This window comes from Pangasianodon hypophthalmus, chromosome 1 (genome assembly GCF_027358585.1).
Source record: "Pangasianodon hypophthalmus isolate fPanHyp1 chromosome 1, fPanHyp1.pri, whole genome shotgun sequence".
In the NCBI taxonomy this organism is placed as follows: Eukaryota; Metazoa; Chordata; class Actinopteri; order Siluriformes; family Pangasiidae; genus Pangasianodon; species Pangasianodon hypophthalmus.
Genome location: NC_069710.1, coordinates 3765660 through 3783035, shown reverse-complemented (window position 1 = coordinate 3783035; position 17376 = coordinate 3765660). Strand labels below are relative to the sequence as shown.

The 17376-nt window shown below is 37.1% G+C and overlaps 1 protein-coding gene across 1 annotated transcript; it reads right to left on the bottom strand.

Moving 5' to 3' along the window:
- Positions 1–7911: 7911 nt before the first annotated feature.
- On the bottom strand, positions 7912–15137 carry kcnv1 (potassium voltage-gated channel modifier subfamily V member 1). The gene is made up of 3 exons (XM_026914214.3): positions 14951–15137; positions 12780–13741; positions 7912–9938 (listed from the first exon to the last, which is right to left on the bottom strand). Exons 2-3 carry the CDS (start codon positions 13717–13719, stop codon positions 9421–9423), a joined length of 1458 nt encoding a protein of 485 aa, XP_026770015.1. The 5' UTR covers positions 13720–13741; positions 14951–15137; the 3' UTR covers positions 7912–9420.
- Positions 15138–17376: the final 2239 nt, after the last annotated feature.

The window sequence follows — 17376 nt, the reverse complement described above, 5'->3', positions numbered from 1 at the left end:
TAAGCTTAAAACTGTGATATTTAATATAGTATTACACATATTTATTTGACATATATACATAAGATGTTCTACTGTAACAATAAATATAAAGTTAGTTAAAATCATTTACAGATAATTTCACAATTTTCTAGATTTTTCTAGGTTTGGTAATTTGGGACAGTTTTACATTTACATTTTTTCATTTAGCAGACACTTTTATCCAAAACGACTTACAAATGAGGAAATACAGAAAGATTTTAATTGAGTGCTAGAGGAGCCAAGTGCACAGAGTAGAGGTATAAGAGCCAGTCTAAGTGCAGTTTATTTAATGCAATACTTGGAAAGAGGAAAGGTGAAGGGATATAAAACCCCACAGCTATAGATAATGCATAGATGGATTTCATGTGCATTCATCTGTGTTTTAATGAATCATCTTAAAAATCAGGTGAATAAGGTAGACCTGGGAAATATAGAACTTTTACTTTTACTACTACTTAGTACATAGATATTCTAAATTATTGTACTGTGTTCATGTAATTTTAAAAATTTGATGTTGATGTTTATTTTACAAAAACTTGTGTTATGCTGCTAAAGCAAAAGATAGATTATAAAATATTGCCTTTCAATGGTGTTTCTTTACTGTGATTTTTAATTTAATCTGTTCAATGAATTTTAGAGAAAATTATTATTGTGGTATATGGTTATTAATTTATAACCAATAGAAAATACTGAAGATTTATATAATCTATATAATCCAGGGCCTTAGGCTGCAATCCCCTGATCTGACATTAGCATTCATCTCCAGTCTCAAGAATCATCCAGGCCATAATTTAAGGTGGGTTTCGTTTGTTTTTCGCTCACCTAAATGGAACGTGCCTGATAATAGAGACCAGTGTGTTGATGCAGAGTGTGTACATGTGAGCGATGTGTGTGGTTGTATAGTGTGAGCAGTGTGTGGATGTGCATGTGAGTAGTGGCTATGATGGCTGAGCCAGCCTGCTAATTTCAATGTACATGTTAAAAAGCCCAAGAAAAAAACAAGCAAGCTGAAGGACAAGTTAAAAAAAGCAGATAACTCTTTCTACTAGAATTGTAGACATTATGGTCGCTGAGCTTGAGCTTGCTCTGTCAGTGCTGCTAAACCTCCTCTTCTGTTTCTACCTCTGCTCAAAGATCTGAAATCCCGGCTTAAATGAAGAGCAAGAAGGAACATGCCTGGCCTCAGTTAATCAAGATTGTTAATTAGGGAGTGGTTTTGAGAGCTGTGTAAGCATGTCTTTCATCAGTTTTATGTACATATTTTTATGTACATTTTATTTCACATTCATTTTGAATATTGTTTATGTTTATGTCAAATGGGAGTATAGATTTTTGTAGACAGTGAAGCTGCAGTGTCCCTCCCTAGTTCTTCACAGTCTGTTACATTTCAAGGTCTAGCTGGCAGCTTTCTCTTTCATAAATTCCTGCCTGTTGCTATGCAGCTAAAAAAGTGCCCCACTTTTAGCTGTATCTTCATTAGTTGGTAATAACAATGCTGTTAATGTTTTTGGCATTAACATTTTGTTCTTTTTTTAAAAAAAAAAGCAGATATTCTTCTTGCTGAAAATCTGAAACACAGTTTTGTCTCTAGCTTATAAACCAATGACCTCACCCAATCTTGCTCTTGTTAGTGTTTAGCTAAATGGAGATGGTAATTTACTAGTCAATACCAGTAGCACTCCGATTTGTACCTCTAAAGCAGGTTTTTCTGGACAGATGAGTTGAACATAGCCTTCAGTTCCATGAAAGCCTTTCTAGCCACTAGCTCTGCACTGTGTCATGTTGACCCCATCATTTGTGGGCCTCCTCATATTGTGCTTTTTGTGTCAGTTCCAGCATGGCTCTTTTATAGGAACTGACAGAAATTTTGCTACTGCCATACCAGCAGCAACTGAATGACAGCTGTTGTGTTTAAAAGCCTTGGATGGTACTGAATGGGCCATAATGACTGTAAGTACTTTAAAATGTTGTGCTGAGATTTACCTATGCCCATTCTCACACCACGTATTGTTATTGCCCTGACACCCCAATCACTCCCCTCAGCAGTGTGCTAAATCAGATTCTTGAGTGAACACTCCTAGTTATTTTAACTATAAGTGAAAGCTTGTTACTCTCGCATACCATGTTCTTAAGGATCCCTTTCAGGATTATGTACACATTTTTCTGGATGGCTACAGCTTTTAATTTGCTGGCCAGAACGTGCATGGCTGGTCATCCTTAAGTGTTATCCATAGGCTAAAATTAAACTGCTAAATAAAGAGATTAAATTGTCACTGGGTAACCAGACTATATCCAGTTGGTCCATGGACACATATACATTCATTCATTCATCTTCAGTAACCACCTGGTCAGGGACTGATCCTTATCCAAATTGGCGATCTTGTAGTGGAGGCCGCAAGTAGCTTTTGGTTATAATACACTTACTTTCACAAATATTTGCATGGGATTATTTTTGACCTATTATAATCAGTTCTCAGCCCCTCTTCAGGCCTTATTATGTCTCAGCCAAAGGAGAGAGACTCTGCTAAATGTTTAAATCCTTCTCCTAGGTTTTTTTTTTTTTAATGAAAACACTAATATCTCACAAACAGTTATGATGGTCCAGTGGAGTATTCACCAAACTCCATTACACAAGCTTACTTATAGTAGCTCTTACAAGTAAAAGTAGCCAAATAACTCTGCATGTCCTACTTTTTGTAAAGGCTTCGTGTGTGTGTTTGATTTTTAGGAAGCATTATGAAAAGGAATGCTTCCTTCCCTGGTTTCCAAGGGAGATATATATATATATATATATATATATATATATATATATATATATATATATATATTGACTATGCAAAAACTAATTAAATTAAAGCAGCGCAAATCCTCAGCTGGGAGTCATTGACACTCCTTGCCACCAAAACCCACTCAGTCCACCATACAATATATGCACCTATTTTGTACTGCACAATGTAAACTAAACCACCAACCACACCCAGAGAGGTGAAGGTACACTGTGTGACCATGCACCTGGAGTGAGACATAAATGTAGGTGGTAGAGGGCAACTGCCATTGCTCTATTTGTTCAGGGGTTTGTGAGTACCCTAAACTGGTAGAGACCCAGTTTATGACCTGCTTATTAACTGCAGGGTGCACTTGTAATAGTTGGGTCACAATTTGCTAATCTGGGATGAACAGCTGTACATTGAACTCTTTTTTATGAATGATAAAATGAAAGCAGACTGATTGTTTGTGGATCCTACAGAAAGTACAGGCATTGTATATCCTTTCTATCTTACACAAACTGTATATCCAAGTTTGACAGTGTAGTATATATACTCTATAATGTATATTATAAGTAATGGTTATACAGTATATATCACATCAGAACTCATAACAGTTCCCTATTCAAGAGATAGCTACCAGCACGTTTAATAATGGCAAGTTATTGTACACAATCCTTTCCTGAATGACAGAGCAAATAATGAATTCTTTACTGAGCAAACTACCAAGACCTTCAAATCTAGATTAAGAAAAAAATCCAAAAAGAGAAAAGAGGGAAAATTAAAATCTTTTTTTTCCATCCAGTGTTCTGGTATAGATATTGTTTGAACAAGGTCACAATATCTTGTTGTTGATACACACCACCCAAGTGACAAATACGTGGATGGTTTCAGGCTATAATAAACAATCCGTGTCTTGCAAACTTTATCTGTCCTGTGGATTTGGACATACAATTGAAACTGGTGTGATTGGCTATGCACTTCTTTTAATCAGTTTTTGAGTATTTTGAGTGTATATATTTCACCTTTTTCAACTTTACTCATCTTTATCTGCTACATCTCTCACATGTTATTACCACAGAAAGGAATTATGCAATGTTTCCCTGTACTGAGTAAATAACAGAATCACTCTTTCCTTGAAAGAGTAAGGGCCGTTGTTGAAATCAATAATAATCTATGCAAAACAGAAGTTTATGTAACTGTGGCTCTATGACTCTGGTTTCTTTCACTGCAGGCAGAGTTGTTTTTTTAAATCAGGTTGCAGCCTAATGTGCTCTTGAATGCGCATAAGAGCTATTTAATGATATTGATAATATTGGTACATTCTGGAATCTCCCAGTCACTCACTTGGGCGATTATACCATGATTATACCAACATATGGTTTGCTTTTTCCTTAAAGTTTATCTCTGCTATTCAGTTCATTCTCTCATTATACAGATAATACTTCCATATAGTTATACATTTGTGTATTTTTATATACACTACTATAAAACTGTATATGAAAAATTCACATGAATTATATAATTTCATATATTCAAGATATTGGGATTGAACCAAATGATGTGATGTATGAGTGAATTTAATGAATTTAGTTACATAAGCACCTGCCTCTCTCAGACCACACACATGTCTAATTAGGGCCTATTGTGTGATGCTTCTGGCTCTGATCAGATAGCGGCTCTAGGAGGCCACTCAAGGGCACACCTGTGAGCAACAGGGACACGAGCAATTCAATGTGCTAATGTGGGGCTAAAAGAAAAGTTAATTAGTGTCATCACCAGACTCAGTCTGTGAACAATAGAAACCAAAGAGTGGACAATTGCTCATAGAAGATAAAGAATAAAAGGCTCTCTGGCCTATTAATGTTTCATTTCGCCCAGCACATTAGAGACGTAATGATAATCCACACTGCTCATACTCTGTCCTTGCCAGTCTTGTTGGAGTGTTCAAAGAACACCAGGTCTGGAGTAATTACAACGAATTAGTTACAAATTTACATTACTCAGCACAAAGCTGGAACAAGCACGCAGAGCATTTGAGTTCTGTTGATCTCTGTGTATTCTTTACTCTCCTCATATTCATATTTGGGTTGCTGTCACACGGTCTTGCAAATGGAGTCCTGCAAATACGTGGACCATGAGAAAGATCTTGTGACAACTTGCAGCAGTTTTGAAAGCCACGTGAATGGTCTCATGAAATTTAAACAAGATTAGCAATTAAATTTATTGGTGGTTAAATCTGTTTGTGACTCAAATATTCATCCTTTAATTTCACTTGATTTTGTATCAGTTTGGAAATAGGTATAGAAAATCTATTTTCCTTAAAATCTATTTTCCATATTCCTGTCATAAAATCTCCCATAGGAATTCATCAGAAGTGTAATTTTATACAATACTATATAAGTGTCATTTTATGTTATACTAAGATTTAGTATAATACTAATATACTAATATATTAATAATATGAGATACTAATCTTCTAAATCAGTCTATCAGTCTTGAGTTACATATCAGTCTTGGCACTAAGGTTTCACCAAGTAGAGCAGATCTTTGGAGAGGTCAAAGACTGTATAAAAATATAACGAAATAAAAATATAATTAAACATTTTCACTCAGTCTATTGAACACCTTGAGGCACAACTATTAATTAATATGATGCAAGAGGACTAACAAGAGTGAGGCTGACAGTTTGCTGTTAACAGTGAAGACTGCACAAGAATTTAATCTTCAGGACCTGTTGAATTGTATCAGGCTTTCTTTGTGTAGTCTCATTAGTTGTATCTGGACAAAAAAATAATCTTTGAATGGATTCATCCATTGTAACTTCAAACAGTCATATGAAAGCTAGCTGACATTCCACAAAGGTCTGATAACCACCCACATTTTCTAAAGGTGACTGAACATCAAGGTGCTCTACACCTTGTTTCAACCAAAATACTGATTATAAATAGGTAGTACTTAGTGCCACAAAAACTAGACATTCGCTTCTGCTTGCTTTCCTCTGTGACTTGTCAAGGTTTCAGCTCATGCCCTGTAAAAATGTGTCAAATGCAGCAAATCTGACAAAGACCATGTATTTAAAACTCTCTAAAAGTGTGACACCAAATCCCAATCAGGGGACTAAAGCACTACTCAAAATGAGAACATATCCTTCTAGACTGCTGCTTAACCCCATAATATTTGAATTTAGAGCTGAAAAGTGTTTCTCCAGCGTGCATGGAAAGACCAGTAATCATTTATAGATGGACACCTGAGTTTTAGTTCACCTTGTGAGAACATTGAGAGCAATTTGTATCTCACCCCAATGGTCAAAAACGTTTCGAATATTTGAAATTATTAATTCACTGTTCTTGAAGTCAGAAGGAGAACGTGACTTTATCACTTTGGCTTGCATTTGGTCTCTTTTCATTTGGCGAGGCCATCTACAGTGCTGAAAAAGATTATTAGAGTGAAAATTCAAAAGTGATGAGACATCCCAGCTAATAATTTTATCTTAGCAGAACATTTTGGTACTAATAATCTTTAATCTTTCAGAGTATTTCTGGACGTACTCAGAATGTTTTACACAAGGGAGCTGCAGTATTATTTAGCAGTAATTACGTTAGCATAAGAATAATTTTAGTTTTATCGGGAACAGCTGTAATTATCTTTCTAATAACAATAGCAAGATAGATAGAAAATCTAATAGCAAACCATTATCACAGCAGGTGTTTATATGACAGTCCCATCTGGGGTGAGTTCTCCCTCCCTGAGCCCAGTGTTATTGGGATAGGCTCTGGATCTATCACAACCCTGACCAGGATAAAAGCATTTACTAAAGCTGAACAAATGAATGAATTGTGGAAGCAGATGAATACTTTGCTGAATGTCTTGTCTTGAAACAGAAAGACAACAATTCAACATTTTTGTCTCCTGGCTGTTACTTGTAAGCATTTCAATTCTTCTCTTCATGACACATTCTGCCAAGGACACAGGAAGTCGGGGTGCTGAGGATTTGCAACACTCCCTTTCCTGACTTTCAGGATTCCTTTAAGCGCAACTACATCTGCAACTGAAATAAGTGAAACTAAAATAATAATAGTAATAATATAGATAACGTACATCGCACATCTTCCGCTTAAAGTTCCAGCACCCCAGTGTAAAACATCCCTGCATTCTGCTGTCCTCACTCCTTTGCGGCTATCACCTGGCCTCCATTTTGACTTTGCTGCAGTCACACTGCAGAAATCTTTTTATGGTGCTGCATTCTTTTCCAAAAATGTGATAGAGCCCTGAGAATAGGAAGCTTTCATGCCAATTAACAAGTTACCCTGCTTTGTTATTTTGTTGAGCATTGCTGAACTCACCTGAATGTATACTGAGTTACAACCTTTTTTAATTTTATCTATAAAATATTGACTACTGCTAAATGAACTCCCTGTACCTAACTCTTAGCAATTTATTAAATTATATTTGAGTCTATGACGTACGTTATTCTCTTTTGGTCGTGAGGAGGTATGAATACTTTTAGAAGTCTGTTGAATGAGCACATCAAGGTCTAGCCTTATCATAATGAATCAAATACTGATTTTTGTGTAGCTTTGCAACTCAAAAGGTAAGCAAGGAGAACTGTACATTTTAATCAAAAGTAATAATGATGAACATTTAAACTCTTTCAAGAGCATGGCAAAAATATTTCTTTATTAAAAATAGACCTGGTTAAAGAACAGTTTTCGATTTTGTCACATTCAGGGGACATAAAAATAGCTATCTTTACATCCTTCCCTTCACTCATAGATTCCATGCTCATGTATGAGTCTCCAAGGACACACTGTTTTCCACCCCTTGCCACTCTGACCTATTTGTAAGATACCACATTGTTTCATGGGAAAAATGCTCATTTTTCACTTTCACTCTCACTGGTCTCTGAAGAATGAACAGCTTGAGCAATGTCCTTCACTTACCATAGGAAGGATATCCCTCCATAAACTCAGAAGTAAGCTGTGATTTTATATATAAATTTTACACACACACACACACACACACACACACACATATATATATATATATGAATAATAAAAAAAATTCAAACAGAGAGGTCCAGCTTTTTTGTTTGAACATACTTTAATATTTTATTCTGCTACCTGGACTCATCCCCTTAACACCATGCAGGTTTATATACTGTTGGCTTATTGTTGTTGTGTTCATAGACTATGGCAATATTTAAAATAAGGTAGAGTACACAGCCAGGTTTTCTTCCTGACATTATTCACTGTACAGTCAACACAGCTGCTAGCCTCAAGATGTGTATGCTAAAGATGTATGCTAAAGCCTTTGGAAAACTGTTAGCCAAGCAATCCATGCTCCATGACCATTAAAGTGTGTATGTATCTGGCATCCTGCCTCGATTCCCACCATTTAGATTAAATTGTTTACAGTTCTTTTTCTCATCTCTGTCTTGAAAAAGCAAATGGTGCTTCTGGTTTGTGGCATCAGCGTCAAATTGTTATTCTTTACAGTGAAAGGAAGGATTCAGTGCTCTAGTCTGTTTAATTTCTCATAGGGAAAAACAGAACCATAGATTACAGTCTGCTAGGTCAGGTCTGTTCCTTATGTGTGAAGCAGGAATATTCTGACAAAGAAAAAAGTCCTTTTGAACAACAGCTTGAAGCAAGTGGTGTCTCCCTGAGGTCTTCTCTTGTTCCCTTTCTGACTCTTTCTGTCTGTTTGTCTCTTCTGTCTTGCTGTTTCCTTCATGCATACACATGTACAAATCCAGACAACCAGTATCATCTAATTATATAGGCAATGTCCTCTTGTTGGTGCTGCTTGGACGGCAGGTTGAAGGAGAAGCTGGTCATCTGGGGAATAGATAAACCCTCATCCCTGTGCATCAAACACATTCAAATGCATTCTATTTATACCTCAACCTGGGCAGGCTGCCTGTTCACCCACCATCCTCTGATCAGTCTTATAATAAATATCTGGATTGTATCACATGAAGTAGAGCAGGAAAATTACAAAGCAAACAAAAAGATACAAGAAAAAAATTAACAACTCACTATTTGTTGCATGTATGAGTACCAAATACTAAGAAATTCTAAATACTTCCAAGATTCTACTTTTCATTCACACTGTTGCTTATAACAATAATAATAATTTGTAATGAAAAATTTTGTAAAGAAAAGAATGCTAAATAAGAGTATATTCATTAGTGGTTTCAGAACTTTTGGACCCCACTGTATGTCCAGCAATTTGCAGTGGGAAAGCCAAACCGCCTCTAATCTATAAATATCAAGAGTGTGTTCCTGTAAAAGAGGGAGCATCTAACGAACTGAAGCTTAAATGGATGTCATGCCTTTTTATATTTTTAATGCCCTGCTTCTCTCTTCAGCTTCATATGGCTTCACTATCATGGGTGACTCTCTGACGTCGAACAAAATATTGCAAGTGAAATAAAAAGAAATGGGAAATAAAACTGAATGATAAATCCTTGCTCAACATGACTGGATGCACTGAAGAAAAATCTATGCCACGCTTGTATGCAGAAAGTATTAGATTTATTACATGGAAGTAAAAGTTAGTAAGCACATTTTAAATAAACATTCTAGACATTACTGATTTCACTTCAGTAAGTTTTCTCCATTGTGTCCCACTATCACCAGACATCTTCTCCTGCGCTGCTGCGCGTGCTCGTCCTCTCTCTGCCGTACATCCGCAGCAGTTCTAGCACACTGCGGGCATAGGCATCTCGCACGTTGAGCCCTACTGCTGGCTGCAATGCCTCTGACGTTGAGTTGCGTTTCAGACGCTTCAGTGCCTCACTGTGCCGTAGCGCTACCTCTTTCATCTTCAGCGTGAAGTAGCAGACTGAGAAGCGGTCATTGATGATGGCAATGGGTAGGGCGAGGACAAGGATGCCTGAGAGAATGCAGATGAAGGCTATGACCTTGCCAACGGCCGTGTCTGGGCGGATGTCCCCATAGCCCACGGTGGTCATGGATGTCGTGGCCCACCACCAGGCACAAGGCACGTTGGTGAATGTAGTCTCAGGCATGTCATGCTCAATGGCATACTCCACCATGGCGAAGATGGAAATGCCCACAGAAAGGAAGAGCATCAGCAGGCCAACCTCCTCATAACACTGAGCGATCGTCATGCCCAAAGACTTCAGACCTGATGAGGGGTGTAAGTCATAGGTTACACACAGGTCATATGTTTTTGGAGCATCTGGAACACTTCATTTTTATGTGGTCATTAAAAATGATTTCTGGAATAAACCATGAAGGGAATTAAGGAAAGCATGCAATTAGAAATGAGACTAATAAAAATGCAGATTTTATGTTCAGATGCTGATGCAAAGTACAAACTAATGGCTGTATTTAGAGTTGAGTTACTCACGCATAGTGAGGATTTAATGATATTGAGCACAACTGTATTCATACCTCAGGCTTAAGCACTAGAAATTACACTTCTTAATTGGAGACAATGCTTATCTAAGGATCTAATTTTTATGGTTAAAGTCATAGCAGATGAACGCTTGATCAGCACCTTGAAACAATGGGCATATTTTCTTTACAGGAGAAAAACATCATTATTACATATGAACAAAAACATTGGCACTATTTTATTAATTGGATGACTCAAAAAAAGCTAATTAAAAACATGAAAAAACAGCCTATGTTCCAAGCACACATTAAAAATTCCTGACCTCAATTTAGTATTTTGTGGATGCATTTAATTTTATGCACAATTAGCTGTCTGTACATGACAATAAAAATAAAATGCAAAATAATTGCATGTGCTGGAGCAAGTGCTAGTTTATCAGCTTATACATAATGAGGGTGAAAGCCATATTGTTAAATTAAACTAAATTTGCAGTGATTAATGTGATAATTGTCACTAGGACTATTCATGAATTAATATATTCACAATATGCTAGACTCCTATTAGATGTTTGTTTCAATACTTGCCATCTTTTCATTCATATATCATCAGAGTCTTTTTTTATATTTATCATTTTTAAATTGTCTCTTGCTTTTACATCAATTTGACAGCAAAAAGAGTTATTTCCTTCTTCAGTCTGCATTTTATATCCCTGATTTTTAAAGGCATGTGATTGGTGTAGACACTACTGAAACGGTTCTACTCAAGAAAAATCTGTCAATCTCAGTCAGGTGATTTGTATAATCTAAAGTCAGAAAATCGATCTCTGAATACACTTAACTTTTCCCACAAAAATAGTGCCATAACTTTTAGACTTAAGTAGCCAACTCGGACCTATGTATTTAAACTGTGAAATTACCACTGAAATGATGTATAATACTGCTGTAGGAGTGTCAGCTACTTGAGAGCCGCTTGAATTCATATCATCCAGTAGAGGACATTCAACTTTTCTTTTAAGCATTTTTTTAGCCTTCCAAAAATTGCTTGTATTGATGTGTAAAGCTCAAGGTGCCAGTCTCCAAATCGGGTGCTACATCACACTCTGAAATGGCTTACTTTGTAATTATCTTCATGTACCTGTTTGTCCACCTCACTGAATAAATTTAATTACTGAAGTACACTGCATTTAGAATCTGTTGCTTGCCTTGTCCTAGTTAAACTTTTTATGCCTCAAGTATAGAAAGTTAAAAACTTTGTGTGTATAAAAATTGATAAGATTTTTTCCTCAACTTTATCTGTCTTGAGTTCTTACATTTCCTCACTCTTACTGTGGTATCTTAAGCACAGTGGCTGTAAATGAATAAAACTAATTTACACAGGCTGCCTTTATTGGCTGCCATATGACCTGTGTTTCCATAACCAGATTAACCACAGCCAAGGACAAACACGTTCTGTGCGAAGTACAGTGACTACAACCTCACGCAATATTAAAATGCTATGAAAATAATGCTGGCTGCTGTTCCCATTGTAGGTTATGAGTCTGTATACACTGCTGATTTTACAAGGCCTGCTCATAAACATTAATCTGAGTCTGTAAAGTTTTTATGTGTGTCCTTAATTCACAGTGTCAAAATTGCTGGGTGAAGGATATCATCGGTAAAGTGCATAAAATTGTATGATAAATAAATAAATAAATGCAGTTGAATTGGTACTCTATGAAAAAAGCATTATTCATACCATATCTAAAACAGGTTTTGTAAAATTTATTTTACGATTTTGCATGAAATCTCAAGCAAGCACCTATTTTCCTTCTTTTCTTTTTTTTTTAGACTTCAGGCTATATGCATCGGTCCCAGCTGTACCCACTTCTGTCTGCTCTGCAATATCATTTTCTTTAATTATTCAGGACCCTCTCAGGACCCTCTCACTGCGACATTCACAAGATCAAAGCCAGTCATAATGTGCTCTGAAACTTTTTTCTGTCGCTCAGCCTTCTCCTCCCAGTCTCTATGGGAAGAATGTCCAAATATGAATGAATGAACGAATGAATAAATTTGCGCTCTCTCTCTCTCTCTCTCTCTCTCTCTTGCTCTCTCTCTCTCTCAAAACAGCTTGGAAAATAAAAGCTCATGAGTGATGATATCAGCTAAATAGAAGGCATATTTCATTAGAGGGAGCACAAAAGCCTATCTTAACCTACCAAGCACAAACTGCACAATTTCTGAATAATTCTGTTTTAATTTCAGTTTAGTGTTTTCAAGGATTGCTAGTTGAATGGCAGTTCTAGGTCATTCAGAATGACTCATATATCCTTTTAATGAGCACTGTCTCTTCCAACATAGAATAAATCTAAAAGGAACACATGGAAGCTTATTTAGGAGCTATTCTCAAATACATCTGTATGTAGATATATTATAACAAATACATTCTGTTTAGATTTATTTTGGCCTATTTTTTTACCTTTATTCTGACATTCTGATCTCTTTTTTTTAGAAGATTTTCCTTACATTTATGAAATATAAGTTTATTTGTGATAGATGTGTAAGAGGTGCCTTATCTTGATCTTTTTGCAAGATAAAATTCCGATCTTTCCTATCTGTCCTCTGAAACTTGGTTCAACCATGATAATACCTGTGGAATGACGTCCAAGTTTCAGCATTCGGAGAGACCTCATCAGTCGCAGGACCTGCACTACTCGTCCCACGTTCTCCAATTCTGTTGACCCACCATGCAGATTCTCCACTGCCAGGGTGATATAGAAAGGCAGGATGGCCAGCAGGTCAATGATGTTCACCACACTTCTGCTGAATTTACATTTGTCCTTCACACACAAGAAACGGAGCACCAGCTCCCCTGTGAACCACACAATACAGATGTACTCAAGAATATCCAAGACAGGTGCACCAAGGATAGTAAAGTCCAGAGAGATCAGAGCCATGTTCACGATGGACACGATCACAAAGAACATGGACAATGTCCCATACGTTTTTGCTGCCTTGGACGAATCTGGCTTCTCCATGAGGTCCCAGAGACGCCGGCGAATGTCCTCACACAGTACTCCACTGAAGTCATCCTCCACACCATTCATTTCAACATCCTTTTCAATATCTATGGATTCCTTCATCTCCTTCTTGCGGTAGTACCTGTCCCTGCAACAGTGATCTATGCGGAGCTCATCAATACCCCAATATTCGATTTCTTGCAGGAACGAGAACACACACAGTTCCTCTCTAACATGTAAATGGCCTGTCTTATAAAAGTTCATGATGTATTGGAAGGTTTGAGAATTGCGGTCAAAGAAGTATTCATTTTCCAGAAAGTCTGCGTCATCGCACAAGTCTAAAGCCGAATCTCGGGTGGAGAGTGCCAGCTTGCCCAGGCGTGTCTCTGGGTGCGAGGCCAGCAGCTCCTGAGAGAGAATGTAGCGGCTTCCTCCGACATTAATGATGAAGAAGTCAAGCGGATTGTCAGATGGTGGAGGCGGTTCACTGAAGAATACACTGGAATCCTGAGACAACACTGAGGCACTGTCCCCGTACACCTCTGCTGCACTTGATGCATCACTAATCATAGTGCTCTGGATAGTGTATAGCCTTTGCAAACAGAAAAATGAATGAAATTCAATAATTATATGTATTGATTAAAAATTAAGAACATTAAAACATTTTGGATAATGTTTCTATGTGTCTAAGTACATACTGACATGTAATGACTGTTTTAATTATATATACATACTATATATATATATATATATATATATATATATATATATATATATATATGTGTGTGTGTGTGTGTGTGTGTGTGTTTATTTGTGTGTGTATATATATATATATATATATATATATATATATATATATATATATATATATATATATATTTTTTTTTTTTTTTTTTTTTTTTTTTTTTTTTTTCTTCTCAAGCATAATGGAGCATCATTCACTGGATGGAGGAACATTTTCCTCCTCCACCACCACTGAGTGATCACACACACACACAGAGGGAGGGAAGAAGCCCTTGGCAGTGCCCTACTTCTTGAAATCTGCTCAATGAGATTTAAATATTTTAGCTGTCCTGCCTAATGAATTGCTGTAAAGCTACTATTCTTGTAATCATTAATTCTCTTGGGTAACTTCCTCTACATAATATTGTCATGATAGTAATTTTGAGGCTTGCATTTTTAATCAGATCTCATGAAAGAGCATGAAAGATGTCTCATGACATAGAGAACACGCAGATGTGCTTCAAGTTGATAACATGTATATAACCAGCATTTGGGTGCAAACTAATACAGTAGTAGTAGCAGTAGTAGGAGTAGTAGTAGTAGTGTAGTATTTTCCATTTTGGGAACATTATTTAAAAGTGGTTTCACATATTTCCATCCACACTATGAAATATATAACTGAGCATCTTGACATGGTCAGTGCTGTAAAATCATTGGTGGAGTTCTGAAAATAATCAATAATATGTCCACAATTTGAAATGCATTAAAAAATGCAATGATTTTACTTAACTTAGAGCTGATTTGAGTCTGGCTTAATTAACATGACTTGTCATATAGACTTAAAAATAGGTGTGAAGAATCATTTGGGGTTATTTCTTTAATTCATTTCTTTAATTAAGACAGATTTTTCATATTAAGAACATGCATTATGTAAAGAAATCACACTAGTAGTCTAACAAAAAGCAGACTATGGTTGCACACCAGATAAAAAAAGATAAATACATAAAAGCATCATTGCTGTGTTAAGACCAAAGCAGTGAATTAAACATTAAAGTAATTAGAGTGCTGTTCAGCCTACTTGGACAGAAGTCGATGTTTTGGATAAAGGTCTGAAGATCACAGTTCATGCTCCTCTTTGCAGTTCCCTGTTGGAGCTAGTCGAGAAGGGCTTTGCTGAAAAGATTCCAGTGAGGAGCTGCAGGTTCATAGCGTTGATCTGCGATCACTGAGCTCTGTAACTGTGCAGAAAGCCACCACACGCTGGCGCGCTCTCACGTCCACGCGCAGTTTAAAGGTTTGGAGCGAGCCAGAGCGCGTGATTGGGATTCATGAACGAGTCATGCTTTTTAAATGACTCCTCTATGAGCATCAGACGAATCGATTCATGAGTTGTTTTCTGCACTCTAAAACAAGTACAATCTTGATAAACTATGCTTAGTGCGTGATGTCTGGGCTATGAATATGTATAAACGTTTCACTCCTAATATTTCCTCATATCTGATATACATTCAGTGGCCACTTTATTGCCTTGTACTGACACTGACTGCTCATTTTATCTGGTAGGTTTACAGTGCATTGCATAAATATCAACCCTTACTTTTTTTTTTTTTTTTTGGCATGGAATTGGGAATACAGTGGGGTCCAAAAGTCTATAACCACACTGAAAATTTTTCATTTAAAATTGGAAATAAACAGAAGGTTTTCTTATAATATTTAAAACAAAGAATGTAAATGTTCAATATTTTGAATATTTAAATATTCAAGATTCTGCACTATTTCTAGGTCTCTATTTAAATGTAAGCAAATTTGTGATATTGAGAATGTTAACTGCATTTTACGGAAGGTCAGATTTTCCTCATGTCTAATCTCTTCTACTGAAGCATGAGTTCAGACGACACTCTGATGGATTTGATCTAAAATGGATCATAAGGTTTTGCACAAACTTGTGGAGTCCATGTCGGCTCAAGTGCACACTGTCATTAAAGCAAAAAGGGGACCTCACTGTATCTGTCATAGGTCTACATACACTGATGTAGATCAGGCAATGGGCAGGGATGAAGGCTATGACCTTGCCAATGGCCGTGTCTGGGCGGATGTCCCCGTAGCCCACGGTGGTCATGGATGTCGTGGCCCACCACCAGGCACAAGGCACGTTGATGAATGTAGTCTCAGGCATGTCAGGCTCAGTGGCATACTCCACCATGAGTGGCTCAATGGCATACTCCACCATGGGTCTCCACCATGAGTCTACATAATAGACTGCATAATACTGAAGAGGGAGGGATTAATATAGTTATTTACCAAAAAAAAAAAAATCACCCCTGAAATCCCTAAATCACTCTACATGGCCAAAATATGTGTCCATATCACCCATAGGAAACACACAATTGTATAGAATGTCTTTGTATACTGTATAGCATTAAGAGTTCCTTTCACTGGAACTAAGGGACCCACTAATGGGCCTACTGGGCACAGTCCCAGGGGCCTAAGGAGTCATGGGGCCCCAAAGCCAGAGCCTTTGTCTAAAGTTACTTTTAAAAAATTAACTACTCAGAGTGAAAATTTCGGGGCGTTTAGTGCGTCTGTGCCCAGGAGCCCCTTGTATCATAATTTGTCCCTGACTGCTACGCCTAGACCATCCACCAAAATTCAGTGAATGGATGAGGAAAGCATTAGTCAGGGAAGGAATCGAGAAGCCAAGAGTAACTCTCAGCATGTTGCTACCACCACCATGCTTCACTGCAGTGATGGTGTTCTCATTCCAATCCACCAATAGAAAGGGACCCCCATTCGAACACCACTGATATTCATTTTGGTGGTAAACCAAAATGTAGTCATTTGTGAGAATTAAGAGCCATGGTTATACTGAATGGTTGTTTGGCTCCATCTACTGTTTCTTAACAGGAATACAGACATAACACGCATTTGGTGTCTGGTTGCTTCTGTAGAATCAACATAGGCCTCCATTTCCACTCATGTGGACAAAAAAAAAACCTATGGAGGTTCAACTGGACTTACCAAGGACTTGTCAAAGCAAAGAATGTCAGGATATCACTTTCAAGCACACTCAGACATTCAGCTGCTTGAAAGCCAAGTTACAACTCAGTAAACATGCATTTATGAGAATGTAAAGGGGTGTTGGGGGTGTGTCTATAAAATGACTGACAAGAGACAAGGCCAAAAACAAACAAACAAACAAACAAACCATCATTCAGGCAGGTTTCCAAACTTTTTTTTTTGGTGAGGGAAGGGACCACACACACACACACACACACACACACACACACACACACACACACACACACACACATAGTGACACAGTGGTATAAATTATTGTTTTTTAACATTTCTACATAATCTTCCACATTATTTATACTAGTAAGAAATGGAAAATATGGGCTACTGCACCTTTAATGTATTTTTATTCTACATTCCTTTATTTATTGTTCATTTTCACCAGGAGTCCCATGGGACGGTTATTTAGCTAATGGGTTTGGTGCCAAA